Source organism: Dermacentor albipictus, chromosome 2, assembly GCF_038994185.2.
Source record: "Dermacentor albipictus isolate Rhodes 1998 colony chromosome 2, USDA_Dalb.pri_finalv2, whole genome shotgun sequence".
In the NCBI taxonomy this organism is placed as follows: domain Eukaryota; kingdom Metazoa; phylum Arthropoda; class Arachnida; order Ixodida; family Ixodidae; genus Dermacentor; species Dermacentor albipictus.
The window spans coordinates 131,503,297-131,516,498 of record NC_091822.1 but is presented as its reverse complement, the minus strand read 5'-3'; the positions used below and the strand labels follow the sequence as shown (position 1 = coordinate 131,516,498).

At 48.0% G+C, this 13,202-nt stretch overlaps 2 protein-coding genes across 6 annotated transcripts in view; one reads left to right on the top strand and one right to left on the bottom strand.

Annotated features, from left to right (window-relative positions):
* Window positions 1-1,136: 1,136 nt before the first annotated feature.
* LOC135912555 (glutathione S-transferase Mu 4-like) lies at window positions 1,137-10,642 on the bottom strand. Its single transcript, XM_065445027.1, has 3 exons — window positions 10,494-10,642; window positions 3,116-3,396; window positions 1,137-2,003 (listed from the first exon to the last, which is right to left on the bottom strand). The coding sequence occupies exons 2-3, from the start codon at window positions 3,379-3,381 to the stop codon at window positions 1,607-1,609; spliced, it is 663 nt and encodes a 220-aa protein (XP_065301099.1). The 5' UTR covers window positions 3,382-3,396; window positions 10,494-10,642; the 3' UTR covers window positions 1,137-1,606.
* LOC135912552 (sperm-specific sodium:proton exchanger-like) overlaps window positions 5,170-13,202 on the top strand; it is a 270,794-nt gene continuing 262,761 nt past the window's right edge. For 3 of the 5 annotated variants that reach the window (XM_065445019.1, XM_065445017.1, XM_070533983.1), the window contains exons 1-2: window positions 5,171-5,572; window positions 7,403-7,456. In XM_065445019.1, the coding sequence (XP_065301091.1) occupies window positions 5,570-5,572; window positions 7,403-7,456 (57 nt within the window). In that variant the 5' untranslated portion in view covers window positions 5,171-5,569. Of the gene's footprint in view, window positions 5,573-7,402; window positions 7,457-13,202 lie in introns of all 5 variants that reach the window. The other 2 variants (XM_070533980.1, XM_070533982.1) reach the window with 2 other exon arrangements.

Genomic DNA, 13,202 nt, shown 5'->3' with positions numbered 1-13,202 from the left:
AGCATACCCCTGTATGGAGCACTTGTGTTTCATTCATTGTCACAACATGCACAGGCCAGAACTTAGCACCGAGCGATAGCATACTTAGAATGATATAGCTGTGCGCGAGTTCGTCATGGGCGGCCTCGCACGATATCATTTATAAATGTGACGTTTATATATATCTAGCATCGCTTACAAACTTGCAATCTGGTGCACACTGTGGTGCGCTTACACACGATAAACGCACTTCGAGTTTTCCTTTAGATGCCTCCAAAGTGGGTGAAGTGCGTCTTGTAACGTTGTCAGGAAATGCCTGACCGATGGCGGCATTGAGCCTCCGCCTTGCACCACAACAGCCCAATGCTCTTCTAACCATAAGGCCGCGATCGCAAGCGTATGCTTCTCCCGTGTGACTCTTTGGAATGGGCTTGTCACGTGCCAATCTCTCGCATTCTTCCCTCTCAACAGTAAGCGCTTTGAGACTGGGCCTTGACCAGCCGTGGTTGCTCCGTGGCTATGGTGTTGGGCTGCTGAGCAAGAGGTTGCGGGATCGAATCCCAGCCACGGCGGCCGCATTTCGATGGGGGCGAAATGTGAAAACACCCGTGTAACTATAGATTTAGGTGCACGTTAAAGAACCTCAGGTGGTCCAGATTTCCGAAGTCTCGCACTACGGCGTGCCTCATAATCAGATCGTGGTTTTGGCACGTAAAACCCCATAGTTATTTTTCTCATATATTTCTGCCAGCCAACGTTCACTTCCACCTTTTACCTAGTGGGTTTTAGTGACCTCTATTAGTTCATGAAGTAACTACTACGTTTTAGTGGTTCGCTATCTAGATAAAGCTGTCCTGTGATCACTCGCTGGAATAGCAAGGTGCATGGGTGACTTCTAAGGAATGGGTGTAATGGCATGTGTTGCAGCCTTTGTTGAAAATGGTGTTATGGCAACTCACTGCGCTCACCGAATGGAAGTTCCGGTTTGTGGAAATGCCTTTTTGCTAGGGTATAAGGGTGTTATAGACACAGTAAAACACCCTTAAGAGGGTCAGCTGGTTTAGAGCATCGGTTACGTGACTTGTAGATGTCACATGAGCATGAAAATGACATCAAATGACACCTGTCCATGCCTAGAACACGTAAAAATAGCCAGCAACTAAGTATACAGAGTGCGCGCGGAGAGTACGCGATATTTTGCTTCTAGCGCCATCTGAATATCACAAGAACCAAATCAGGGCCCGTGACACCAGTATGCCCCAGTTGCTTTGCTGGTGAAATCTGAACTCTTCTTTTTCCGTAAATAAAGTTTCAGTATCAACTTTATTTTTACGAGTCCTCGTGTTTACCAATGAAGTACTCTCACATTTTGTGCCTTTATAAGCTGTACTCCATGGACTGAGCAATGACGATGGTGTGTGTGTCGTCCTCAATCCGTGCCTTCAGAGTGCGTGCAAGGTAACTGAAGTTCGGTGGCGTGGTGGTATGACTGCCTCAATATCATTTGCCCCGGACGTCAGTACTTCGGTGGGTGTTCTCGAAGATGTGGTTTGAGCCCATTCGGCGTGCCACGTTGAAGTATACAAGTGGTGGGTGCCGAGGGCGCGCAGCGATCGGCGCAGCTCCACTATTGCTTCTTGAATCCCCACTTGACCATGGGCCCCAGTATGGGGTACTTGTGGTACTTTCCCGACGAGAAGTACTGCCGGAGGTTGGGCAGCTCCTCGAAGCGCTTCATGTACGCGACCAGAATGGGGAAGCCCTGGAACACGTTGGCGTTCAGCTCGTAGTTCCAGTCGAGCGCCTCGTACGCCAGGAAGTCGACGTAGGTGAGCCGGTCTCCGAGCACCCACAGCTTGCCCTGCAGCAGCTCGTCCCAAGGCCGCAGCGCGCTCTCCATGTTCTCCTCGTACTTGCGACGGGACTCCGGGTAGTTTGGCGAGTGCACGGCCATAACCAGGTTCCAGGCCAGGTCGCGCGCCTGCTGCTCGATCATGTCCAGCTCCTGGGTCTCTTTCTCGTTCCTGCAGGAGTCGAATACCAGATACACCGGTCACGGGGTTTAAATAAGGACGAGAGTACTGGCGTCGTTCGTTCATGGCAGATAGCTTTGGGAAATAACGATTAGGAAGGCGGAGCGCGAAGCTTCTTACGACCGCATATACGTAATAGGGATATACACGAATATTAGAATCTGCTATCCGGTGCACGTACACTTTGTCTTTACCGTTTTAGCGCAATACCGAGACGGTAAGGCAAGAAGATAGAAGCTTTGGTGGTGACATAATCAAGAGTTCGACGAACACTCTTCTGCTCAGGCCGCACGTTACAAAAGCAAAGGGTTCTGGGTCACAGACCAAGTCAAAAGTTAATTTCACAGCGCTTTTTCACACTGTTCGTTCCCGGGACACTGCGGTAAAGGCCGGTGTTATTCTGTATACGGGCGCTTCCTGGCAGGGGAAAGTATGGCGTTAGGAAGTTTGCGTCGTTGCGAAAACCATTATGTCAACTCATAAAGAGTACATGACCACATAATGTAGTAAGAGGTTCACACATTTTGGTTGAGCACGATGTTAAACAAGAAGTCACCAGCAGCGCTGCTGTTCATGTTTCCGTTCCCGTATTCTGCTGTAATGGTACACGCATAGGCTATACAGGGTGTTTCAGCGAACACTTTCAAAATTATTTAAAGCTTGTCAATGGCAGATACCACAATTGTAGTTCATGAGCTGGTCTACTCGAAGAGGAGAACATTAGTAATTGCACAATAAATTGAAATGCATAATCGACTAATTAAGAAACATTCGCTGATTAAGTTCCTAACTAATTGCCTTATGGCCCATATTGAAATTTACAAATTCTAGCCGTGGAGATCGCAAGGCGGGTGCACTTGAAACGAATTCTCAGGATGATACCGGTTTCGAGATGTTCATTCCCGAATTTCGCGGAGAAACGCATTGGAGTTACAGTTACTTTTGAGCTTCAGTGCATAAAAGGGTGTTTTGTTAAGAACTGCTGCTATTATAAAAAGTCTCAAATCACTTCATACGCCTCACATGCGTTGCACTTTTCTTTCCTGCATTCCCTTTGTGCTAAAATACAGAAATGAGTTCGCCCGACCATTTGCGCGTCCTACCTCGCCGCGAGGTCGTGCTTTCTGGCCAGGTAACGAATGATGGCCATGCTCTGCGTCATCTTGACGTCGTCGTCGGCGTAGTAGGGCAGGTTGGGGAACCGGAGTCCCAGCGTGAACTTCTCCTTGAGCCACTGCTCGCGGTCGTAGTCGGGCGCCGGGCCGAACTTGTACCGCTTGTCCTCAAACTGCACGCCCTTGTACACGAGCAGGTTGCGGACGGGCTGGCCCAGTCCGCGCAGGTCCCAGTAGCCGTACGTTGGAGCCATCACCGCTTACCAGTGCTGAAAGTGGAGAGGGAGAGCCGTGTGTTATGAGTAGACTATCGGACTTGGAGCCTCGATCTTTACAGCTGATTGCACTTATAGCACTTCCTCGTCTATGTGTTTTGCATTTTGAAGCAGCAGGCCCCGAAAATCGTGGTGCCCGACAGCGTTCCTTCCAGCCTAAACTTCAGCAAAATTTCGGACAGTGGTGAGCCCACTGATACGCAGCCGTTCAGGCCTTCGCAGCATTTGCAGTTCTTGCCTGTTCGTTCAAACCTATACGAAGGAAGATGTTGGGGTTAAGGACGACCATTTGCAAAATCAAGACAAGGGCAAAGGACGCGACATACACCAGCGATTTAAGAGATTGGCTTGAGATAATTGTTACAATATGGGTACTGAACATTTTTAGGTATAACTTGAAAGTGGTGCTCCTTTCATTTTTGAGGTCTTGCATATGAGGTCATTGCAGGCTCGAATAAAAAAGCAATGTAGATGTTTTGATTTCTTTATATCCATAATATTTAGCACGAATGCTGATAAGTATTGGTGGTAGTACCGGTATAGTATCCTGACTGGATTTCGCCGGGACAACTACGTAATGCATGGGTCCTAAGGCACGTGACACAATGACACTCCGCTGTACAGACTGCATCAGCGCGATTTTTTCCATACGAACTTAGTCTACTGTGCTTCCTTTATCGTTGCGTTTTAGCAGAAATTCTGCAACGCAGTCATGGTGGTATTCCGTCACAGGGCTACAAGGTAGCAGTGCGCAACGTCGTGATGCTACATCCAGGCGGCACAAACGGTTGATTTGTACAGTGTAAATTTGTAAACCGGCTTGTAAACACAACCATCGCAGAATTTTAAAAAAAACTTACTTTTGCTCAATACAACCTTTAGTTACGATGTATCCTCACTTTCCTTGTGTTTGGACATGTAACTCCGCTGCCTTAAGTACGCGGCTTGGTTGTTTTGGTCTTTGTGATCGAGGCAACCAAGCGGCACGTCGACATATAAGTTCGCCTTAACTTGGTACTTAGCAAAGTCTAAACGCTTTTCTATCCTAATGCACATGAGTAGACGCGGAGAGTGCTTCGCTGCGAACTTTTACGTCTGGAATCGCCGAGGGGCGTCACCAGAGCACAATGACCACACTTCGGTCAAGAAGTTGCACTGCCCTCCCGGTGTTTTCTTTTATAAAAAGTACTTTGATAATGAGAAACACCAGAAAGGTAAAAAAGATAAGGTTGGTTGCCTCTGCCACGTCCAGTTTCAAAGGAGACGCTCGTAATATCATTATAATCATCATGGATTGGAGGTCGCGAGTTTCAAGCAGGGAAACATTGCGCAATTCGGGGGGTCAATCGCGGGATGCTTACTTCCGACTTTCAGTCACCGCCGAAGCACAAGGTAATCGTTTGCGATCGGTGAAAGGGTATATAGACTATATATAGAAAGGGTATATAGAAAGGGTATATATAGAAAGCTATAGACTTCGGATCAGGCTCAGTCGTCTCTTCCTCACTTCAACCTCAACCCCCCCATCCCTCAATTTCGTCGTCGATGCTACGACGCTATCGCTGTCTCTCCTCTCGTCCACGTGAAGGTTTCGTGAGTATGGGTGCCTGCACTCACTGTCGCTCAATGTCACGTTGCACAGAGTGACGGTAAAGTGTGTGGCAAAGAGCAAAATAAGGCTTCCACTTTTGAAAGCACTTCGAGATAACGCAGTGCCCGGTAGTTCGGAGCCACAACAACACGCCGGCGGACTGGCAGATAATGCCATTAAATAAGGAGACGGACAAGCGAATAGGGAACGCTGTCACGTTCGTGCTTTCGTCGCCGAATGATTCCGAAACGTGGAACAGCATTGTACGCGATTATACATTAGATAGGACAAGGCTGCAGATCTAAGGAGCCTCAGCGTCGCTCTGGTGTGCCGACGTTTCCGTCGCCACCGCCCCTGGCGTGATGAATGCGCGAATTCAGTGATCGCTGTCGCTCGCTTGTGGCCCTTTCCGTTCCGGTGCGTGAACTGGTGCTACCACACGGCTCAGAACACAAGGGCCTTGCGTTATCTAAATGGCGTCACCTACAGACCCGCTGGCATGACGTCAACGCTGGGAGAACACACTTCTGTCGTCTATAGGAGGCGGAGCGCTGTACTGCATGGCGGACGCTCCAAATGGCAAGTGGCAATGGCAATTTTCATTTTAGCATTGGGGAACCCTCTTCTGCTTGCTTGTTGAAGCAATGCCAGACTAGAGCAGTGTTGCGATAAAAAACACCTTTCAGTTAGTGCTATTGCTGGTTGGAAAGCCGTGTAGAAGCACTGCGATTAAGCGCTGCGAATAAGCACTGCGATGACAGCATTGCCCATTTTATGTATTACTTATTTGTAAAATACCTCACAAGGCCCTTGCATGAGGCATTGAGTAAAGGTGGCATAGAACCAAGTACACACGTAAAAGTGGCAGACTCGCAACAATATCCAGGTCGAAAAATCAACGCCAGTCAGGTGTTGTACAGCCTAAAAATTGCAGAGAAACATATTACCGACACGCAGCCATGTATTACAACAACAAAAGCAATTCAATACCTTCGTAAACAAATGTACTGCAGTGCGAGGCAAAAGCAGTAAAAGAAGGCCAAACAGTGAGTATGATCAGCTTGGGTTAACAATCAAGGGATACGCGAATTGAGTGCCTGCCTGAATTTTTCATGGTCAGTTTCCGCAACTATAGTTATCTGGGAGGCTGTTCCAGAGACGAATGGCGCGTGGAATTACAGACGAGTTGAATGCTTGTTTTACCGTAGGTGCGCGTGAAGCTAAGATGCTTGTGTGACGTGTGCGATGAAGTTTATTGGCGTGGGCACTCGGCAGCAAAATGTGCAGCGTTCACTTTGGCTCCTGTCCGTCCGACACTGTGAACAAAACCACTTATTCTGTCCCCGATATAAGCAATTGAACAGCCGAGCGTGTAATGGGCAAACATGGCGAAAAAAAGGACGAAGTAAAAGGAAAAAAAAAACGCTCTTCACTGTTGCTTGCTCGTTGACAGGTGCTCGTGTCACTCCGCTGTCTTGTATAGTTAAAAGAGTTCGGCACAGACACTTAAGGACTGATTACGTGTGGGAATGCGAAAGCATTGTGGTCGCTTTGGGGGAAATGTTTTCGCTTAAGGTATATTCATCCGTATGTCGTCGTGCACGTTGTAAACTTGCACGATCGACATTCCTTTTTGTGTTCCCTTGCTTCGTCTTGTGCGGCGTGCTTCCGCGGGTGAACACGTTTTCGCAGGTGCCGCTGAGGTAGACGCTTCGGAGTGCATCCCGGTAGACACAGCACCGACAAAATCCGAAGAGCATATGACGCGCGGGAAGCAGCGACGTGACGGCTGCAATGGCGCATGCACTAGGCACACCTCATTTTATACGCTCATGATTTTGTGAGTTGTGATATATAGTTGTGAGTGGCGCCGGTCCTGTCGTTCGTGTTCTTCTTCCTGAGTCCTGGTCTTCTGCGTCTTGCCTTTACTACTTCAGGGTACGAAAGCTCGACGTTTTTTTTTAAGGGTATCGCATGCAGGTAAGGCAGGGAGGGCACTTTCAACAAGCGCGATGTAACACGTTGCACAGGTCTGTTGAAGGAGTAGAAAGCGCAGAAGGGGCACGTTAATATAATAGCAGAGAAAGAAAGAATGCACTAATCGTCGCCGGAGGTATGGCATGCGAAGTAAACGCTACGCGTCCCTTAACATTGCCCGGCAAAACCTGACAGAGGCGCAGCTAGCTTTTCGTGAGCTTTTCTCATTCAAGTTAACGATGCATCGAACCGAACTCATCTGACAAACAGTTACGCAGGAGTCGCAGTGGCTGCCACTTTATCGATACTCGCCGTGTTAAGACCGTCCAAAATCTATGAGCTCTTGCTCTCGCTCTTGACACCGTATTTAGTCAGTACCGGCGATAACTCCATTCTGCCACAAGTCCCCTTTTTATTTTCTTCCGTCTACAGAAAGCCCGTGGACTCAATTGTCGCGCGTCTGGCTTACAGCACACGCATCAGAAGGTATGTATAATTGATGCGCTTCGGCGTCTTTTCGTCCCAGTGACCACGAAAACAACTTCCTCGTTCGTCTCGCCCATTCTGCTTGCGGCGTAGGCGAAGGCAACTGCTGCATAAGTATACAGCCACGTGTATACAGCAGCGGCCTTGCCGGCAGTCGGCTGTTGATGCCATCGTATACAAAGTGGGTATATACAGTAAGCGTCAGCCGAGCGTGTATACGTGGAACATGCCGACGCCAGCAGCCAGTGCGCAACGTGGCTGCGGATATGTCGTCTCGCTCTTGCGCAACCAGCACCGCATATGCACGTGCTATTGAATCTGCGCCGATTCGGTATAGTTTCAGCAGGTTGGAGCGCATTCCGCAAAAGCGGCGACGCGCGTCGAACAAAGAGGGGACACCGCGCACCCGAGTATATAATTGGAATGCGGGAAGCGCTTGCCTGGAACGCGAAGCGTCCTTGAGGAAGGCACACCTTCCTTATATACAGGTTTATATACAGATGCCTGCCCTTTGGCGAGGGACTGAGCGGGCTGATTGTAAACCGGCAATGGCGGTACGTGGCCTCCCGGCGAGAGAAGGATCGTGGGCCTTGAGAAACGGGACACGCTACGAGTGTGTCGCTGGCAAGGGAACTAAGTAACGTCCTTACGTCTTTCTCTGTCACATCCTTTATGACGTACTAAAGCGCGGGTTAATGTTTGGCAGCCACGGGTTTTGCGAATAGCTGTGAAGACGGCGCGAGAGACACGAGGACGAAGATACGGGCGTAAAGACGGCGCCGAAATGATAACGGTCATAAAGACAGCTATAATGGTGATTTGTCGCCATCAGTCGTTTATATACACGCACGTTCCACCTCACCTTTGTTTAGCGCCTCATTCCAGCTATAGATGGGCCTCTTCGTGGCAAACGAAACCTTGCACGACGAGGAAGCGTGTGTTCCGACTCGACGTTTTATGTGTGCCCGCGCATCGAGCGGTGTGTTATTTCACCGGGCTCCGAACACGCGTACGCCTATAGCTGCAACTCGGAATGAGTCATTTCGTGGACAGTATAGTGTTTGGTCAGTTGCTTTCCGGCTTTCCAAATTTAGCGACGCTGCAAGGGCGAGTCGCGGCTCGCAACGATCCAAGCGCTCGAAAAGCGCCCGCGCAGGTAATGAAGTTACCGGAGTGTCGTGCTGGCAAACACGTCCCCTAAAGGAAGTCACTTACGAGTCACCGCTGCGCCGACCTGCCGAGTCTATCAATGCCTGTCTGCAGGTGGACGCGTGCCTGGTGAAAGGAATAAGCTTGGCGTTGTATGTAGTGAGACACGACCCCTTTCATGAAAGGATAACTTTTCGTGACTGTATACAGTCACGAAAAGTTATCCTTTCATGAAAGGGGTCGTGTCGGAAGTCCGCAAGGTCGTATACGACCTTGCGGACTTCCGCAGGGCGAATTTGGTTAGCGAATGTAACTAGTATAGAAATAAAACTGAGAAAATGAAGTTAGCTTTAGCGCAACCTAATAGGCGAAATCATAAAGACTGCAATGAAATGCGCTACTCCCAACTGTTTAAAGCGGAGTCAAGGAACGTACTTGCAGAAGGAATCGTGACAACCAAGGAAACATGCGTGAGAATACAGAACACATAATCACGGAAACAAGGTGTGCGGCGTGACATTGTCACATCTTCAACACCTTTAATCGTTTATGGTCAATTAACCGTCACTTGCCATCTACCTATGTGCGCTCACGCTCAAACTGCGCGTTCTTGTTATCTCATATGTGCTTCTCTCGACTCACTAGCTACTACGTCACGGTTCATTTCAAGACTCTCGTTCCTGTGAAATTTGGCACGCACGCGCACTGCTAACATGCAACTCGTCCGACAAAGTCTACTACGACTGGGAGAGCGGCGGCAGAGACTTACTGTAGTTTAAATAGTAAAAGTGATGACGAAGGATCACATTGTCACACACCTTTACTCCCTCTCCCTCTCATACACAGCCCCAATCCACATTCGCCTTCATCATTCGTACGGAAAACGCTCTCTCTGCACATCTCTATATATTGCTTGTATGTAAACTGATAAATCACGCCGTATTACCGCGTAGAAAACGCGAAGATAAATACACGCTACTGTAATAACTGATGTGTTTTCGAACAAACAGATCGCTGCACCCAAGAGGAATCTGAATTAAGGAAAGCGTGCCGTGAGGCACTACACTGATCACAAATGCAACTGCAGGTATCGCAGGCTCACTTCCAGACTACATATAACCGTTATTACTGAACAGAGATCGAGCTCATTTGTTTTCTTTAAATTTATTTAGCAGATCCCGCATATAGGGGATGATCATCTTTTAAGTTTCCCAAAATTATAAAAAAAAATCACTTGTTGCAGATAGCATAATTCCATTCCTTGAGGTAGAATATTCCAAATAAGTGGACATTACTTGCACGAGGAATCTAAACACATGAACAGCTAATTGACGAAAACTCACTAATTAACCTCTTAATTCTTTACTTTACGGCACATATTGCAAGTTCATGAATTGTAGCCAGTTAGATTGGATGGCTGAAAAAAAGAAAAGATGATGGCCCGGGTTTCGAGACATGCGCCGTGAAAGTCGCGGCAAAAATGCACTGTTGTTCCACTTACTTTTTTTTTTAGGAAATATTTTTTTTTTCGTCGAACCGCGAAAGTAACCGGGACGCCCATGTTTTTCGTCGCAGACCTTGGCAACGAGTATCTCGAAACTGGTGTCATCCTGGAAATTCATTCCAAGTGGATACGCCTTGCAAACTCGCCGGCTACAAACTACTCAATTGCAATACGGGTCGTAAAATAATTTAGTCGCCGTAAATGAGCAGTTAGCGGGTGCGTATATGCGGCTTTAGCGCCATCCGTGGTCACAACGTTGAGCCCCGACGAACTTACAGGCCTCGTACCCCGGGGAATCCTTATATAAGCTTTTTTCTGTGAATCGAAACGCGGGATCTCATGATCTTTCGTTTCAACAGCGACACAGAAGAGCACGCCACTCACCGCTTTGAAAGTTTGCTGGTCGGTGTCCACACGGCGACTGAAACCGGAGAAGGACGTCGCAAACGGGTCCCCGAGACGCGTCCCCCTCGCCGAGCAACGAGTGAAGCGATAAGCGGAAGTTCGAAAAAAAAAGAAGAAAAACCGTCCAGCCCCTGTGAAGGTCAGCTGCTACTACTACTATACTCTTGCCGAGGAGGAGAAGGTAGTGGTTGCTAAAAGTGGTGCCGTGTGCCGAAACATTACGCTTGCTGCGAGGAGGGCACCGTTAGGTTGGGATGAGGAGGGAGGGATGAGGCGCCGCTTTGCGTGCGCGTAGGTACATCCATGATTAGCACGCGCCTTTGTACCTCAACGATCGCGCCATGTTTTTCCGGTCTGCGCATCGAAGAGTCTTTTACTGGACGAAGGTCACGCTTTTGTACTATGTGATGCATAAATGTACAGAAGCAGCTCAGGGTTCGTACACCTTGATATCCTCCAACCTTCTGAATTCGAAAAAAGAAAAAAAAAGAGATTCAAGGGCCCTTGAAAACTGGGGTTGGGGGCTACATTTGAACATTCAAAGTAACAAACTCCGCATCGGGCTATGGTGCATGGACACTGTTTATTGGAAAACATCCTCATATTTTAGTCTCAGAGCATCGCTAAGCGATGCAATATGAAGTGTCCACAGCCACCATCGGCAGGCTTATGTAAGCTATCATTGTCGTCGTGGGGCTAGGGAAGCCAGATTAAACGACCAAGCCGTTCCACTATGTTTGTCGTTTTGCTAGTTGGTTCACGACGAGTGTCATTTGCTGAAGCTGGACACCACTTACCTTAATGCTCGAAGGCGATTGACATCATTACAATGGGGAAGGCATTACTATATGTGCGTGCGCGTTTGTGTGTGTTTGTGGGTGCGCGTGCGATGGTGCCCGTAATGATTGTACGTCCTACGTTTTGTCTGTACTCGTAACACCCGTATTATTATTATTATTATTATTATTATTATTATTATTATTACCACTGCATGTTTGTAAACACTGTAATGAACTTCAGCTGTGAATTTTGAGGGAAATCGTTTGAATCCGACACCCAGCGTTTGCTGACGCGGACGTCAAAAATGAAGTGATGCGCACTTTTATCTACCTTCATAATTATTTAAGTGGGATAAGTTGAGGTAAGGTGCAAGCAAAGCTATAGCTATATGCTGTGTATTTGAGCACTTGGGACCACCGGCTGGCGTGTTTGTCTTGAGGGTCGCTGACGCCTCATAGCGCTGGCCGTTTTGAAAGCGCGTATCGTATACGTATTTGCATACTGCCTAAAATAACTTGATAACTTCTTTTTATCGGAGTAGATCTGCCTTATTCGGTGCTTTTCCTTCCAGAGTAACATTAATCCTAATTTGCGATATGGTGATCTGGGTACAACTCTGCTCATTTAAATCTTGCGATACCAAAACACAGTTAAGCCAAGGAAAGCATAGAAGAAATTTAAGTAAGGCTTCACTACGATGCGATAGCTGCAGCGTCAAATGAATTTGACGCATTGTTGTATTGCTATTGCTTATGTGCGAGGGTGAATAAGGAAGCTTTTGCCCATATTTTTTACTGGCCGAAATAAGGTATATGCAGGTAATTGCAAATATACGTACTCTTCTATGTACCATACATTATTTTTTCACACAGTCCCCTCACCGGGTCAGTCATTTGTCCCATCGCAGCAGTAAATGCGAGAAGCCCCCGTGGCAGAATTCGTCCGCCTGACTGTGGAACCACCGCCGGACTACTGTCTTGGACTGCTGCCTTGCGAACTCACACCACCACCTCCCACTTTTCAAAGCGGGACACTTTTCTCCATACGTGGGCTGCATTTCCCTGTAAATTTCGATGGGTGAACGTTCGTCCCTTTCTCCATAGAACACGAATCGCACTTCGTTGCTCGTAGGCCGTGTGAAGCACAACAGCCGTCTTCAACAACTGACAGCAACGCCGTGCCGCGGAGCTACTGGCAGGTGAAGCCGGTCTGGTCCGAGAAAGGTCCACTGCTGGGAATGCATATGTTGACTTTGCATGTACAGCCGTAATTTGGCTTTAAAAAAAAAATAGGCGCAAAGGCTTTCCGATTCGCGCTCGTGATAGGCTCCGTATAGGAATGTGTCACCCAGCATAATTCCGAAGACCACACGCGCATTGTACAGTGCTTCACTTCGACTGCTTCGAATGTTTAAGCCCCGATCTGCCACACAGTTTTATCCAAACTACGCCGACTTGTTTGAATTTGCCGGATTAAAGATGTCAATCACGTGTATGATATATCCGTGAGCAATGCTTATGGGAAGTTTCTGTCCGCGACGCGGTGATCTTACGCCTCTACAGATCTGCGCGTGCCAGTGGCCACAAAGCCGGCTTAAGGCCAAATTCCAGTTTGAGCCAAAAGCCGTTACCAGTTGGCGCATATGCCATTACTAATGAAGATCGGTAATGAGTTCGAATAATTGCGTTTGGCAGGATGCTTTATGTCGAAAGTCACGAGGGTTTGAAGAGGCAAGTGATTTAACTTTAGGTTGAAAATTAAGCAAGTTGGCAACGACCTGGCCCTCTTAAACAGCACAAGACAGGGACAAGCAAAAGAACACGTGACTATAACATTATTTCTGTCCCTCCAACGCACACGTCCTGTGTTCTTTTGCTTGTTCCCGTCTTGAGTGGTGCTGTTGAAGAT

Coding starts and splice junctions, on each gene's coding strand:
- LOC135912555 (XM_065445027.1), bottom strand. CDS start 3,381: ATGGCTCCAACGTACGGCTACTGGGACCTGCGCGGACTGGGCCAGCCC. Junction 2,004..3,115: donor AAGCACGACCTCGCGGCGAG/GTAGGACGCGCA, acceptor CGACTCCTGCAG/GAACGAGAAAGAGACCCAGG.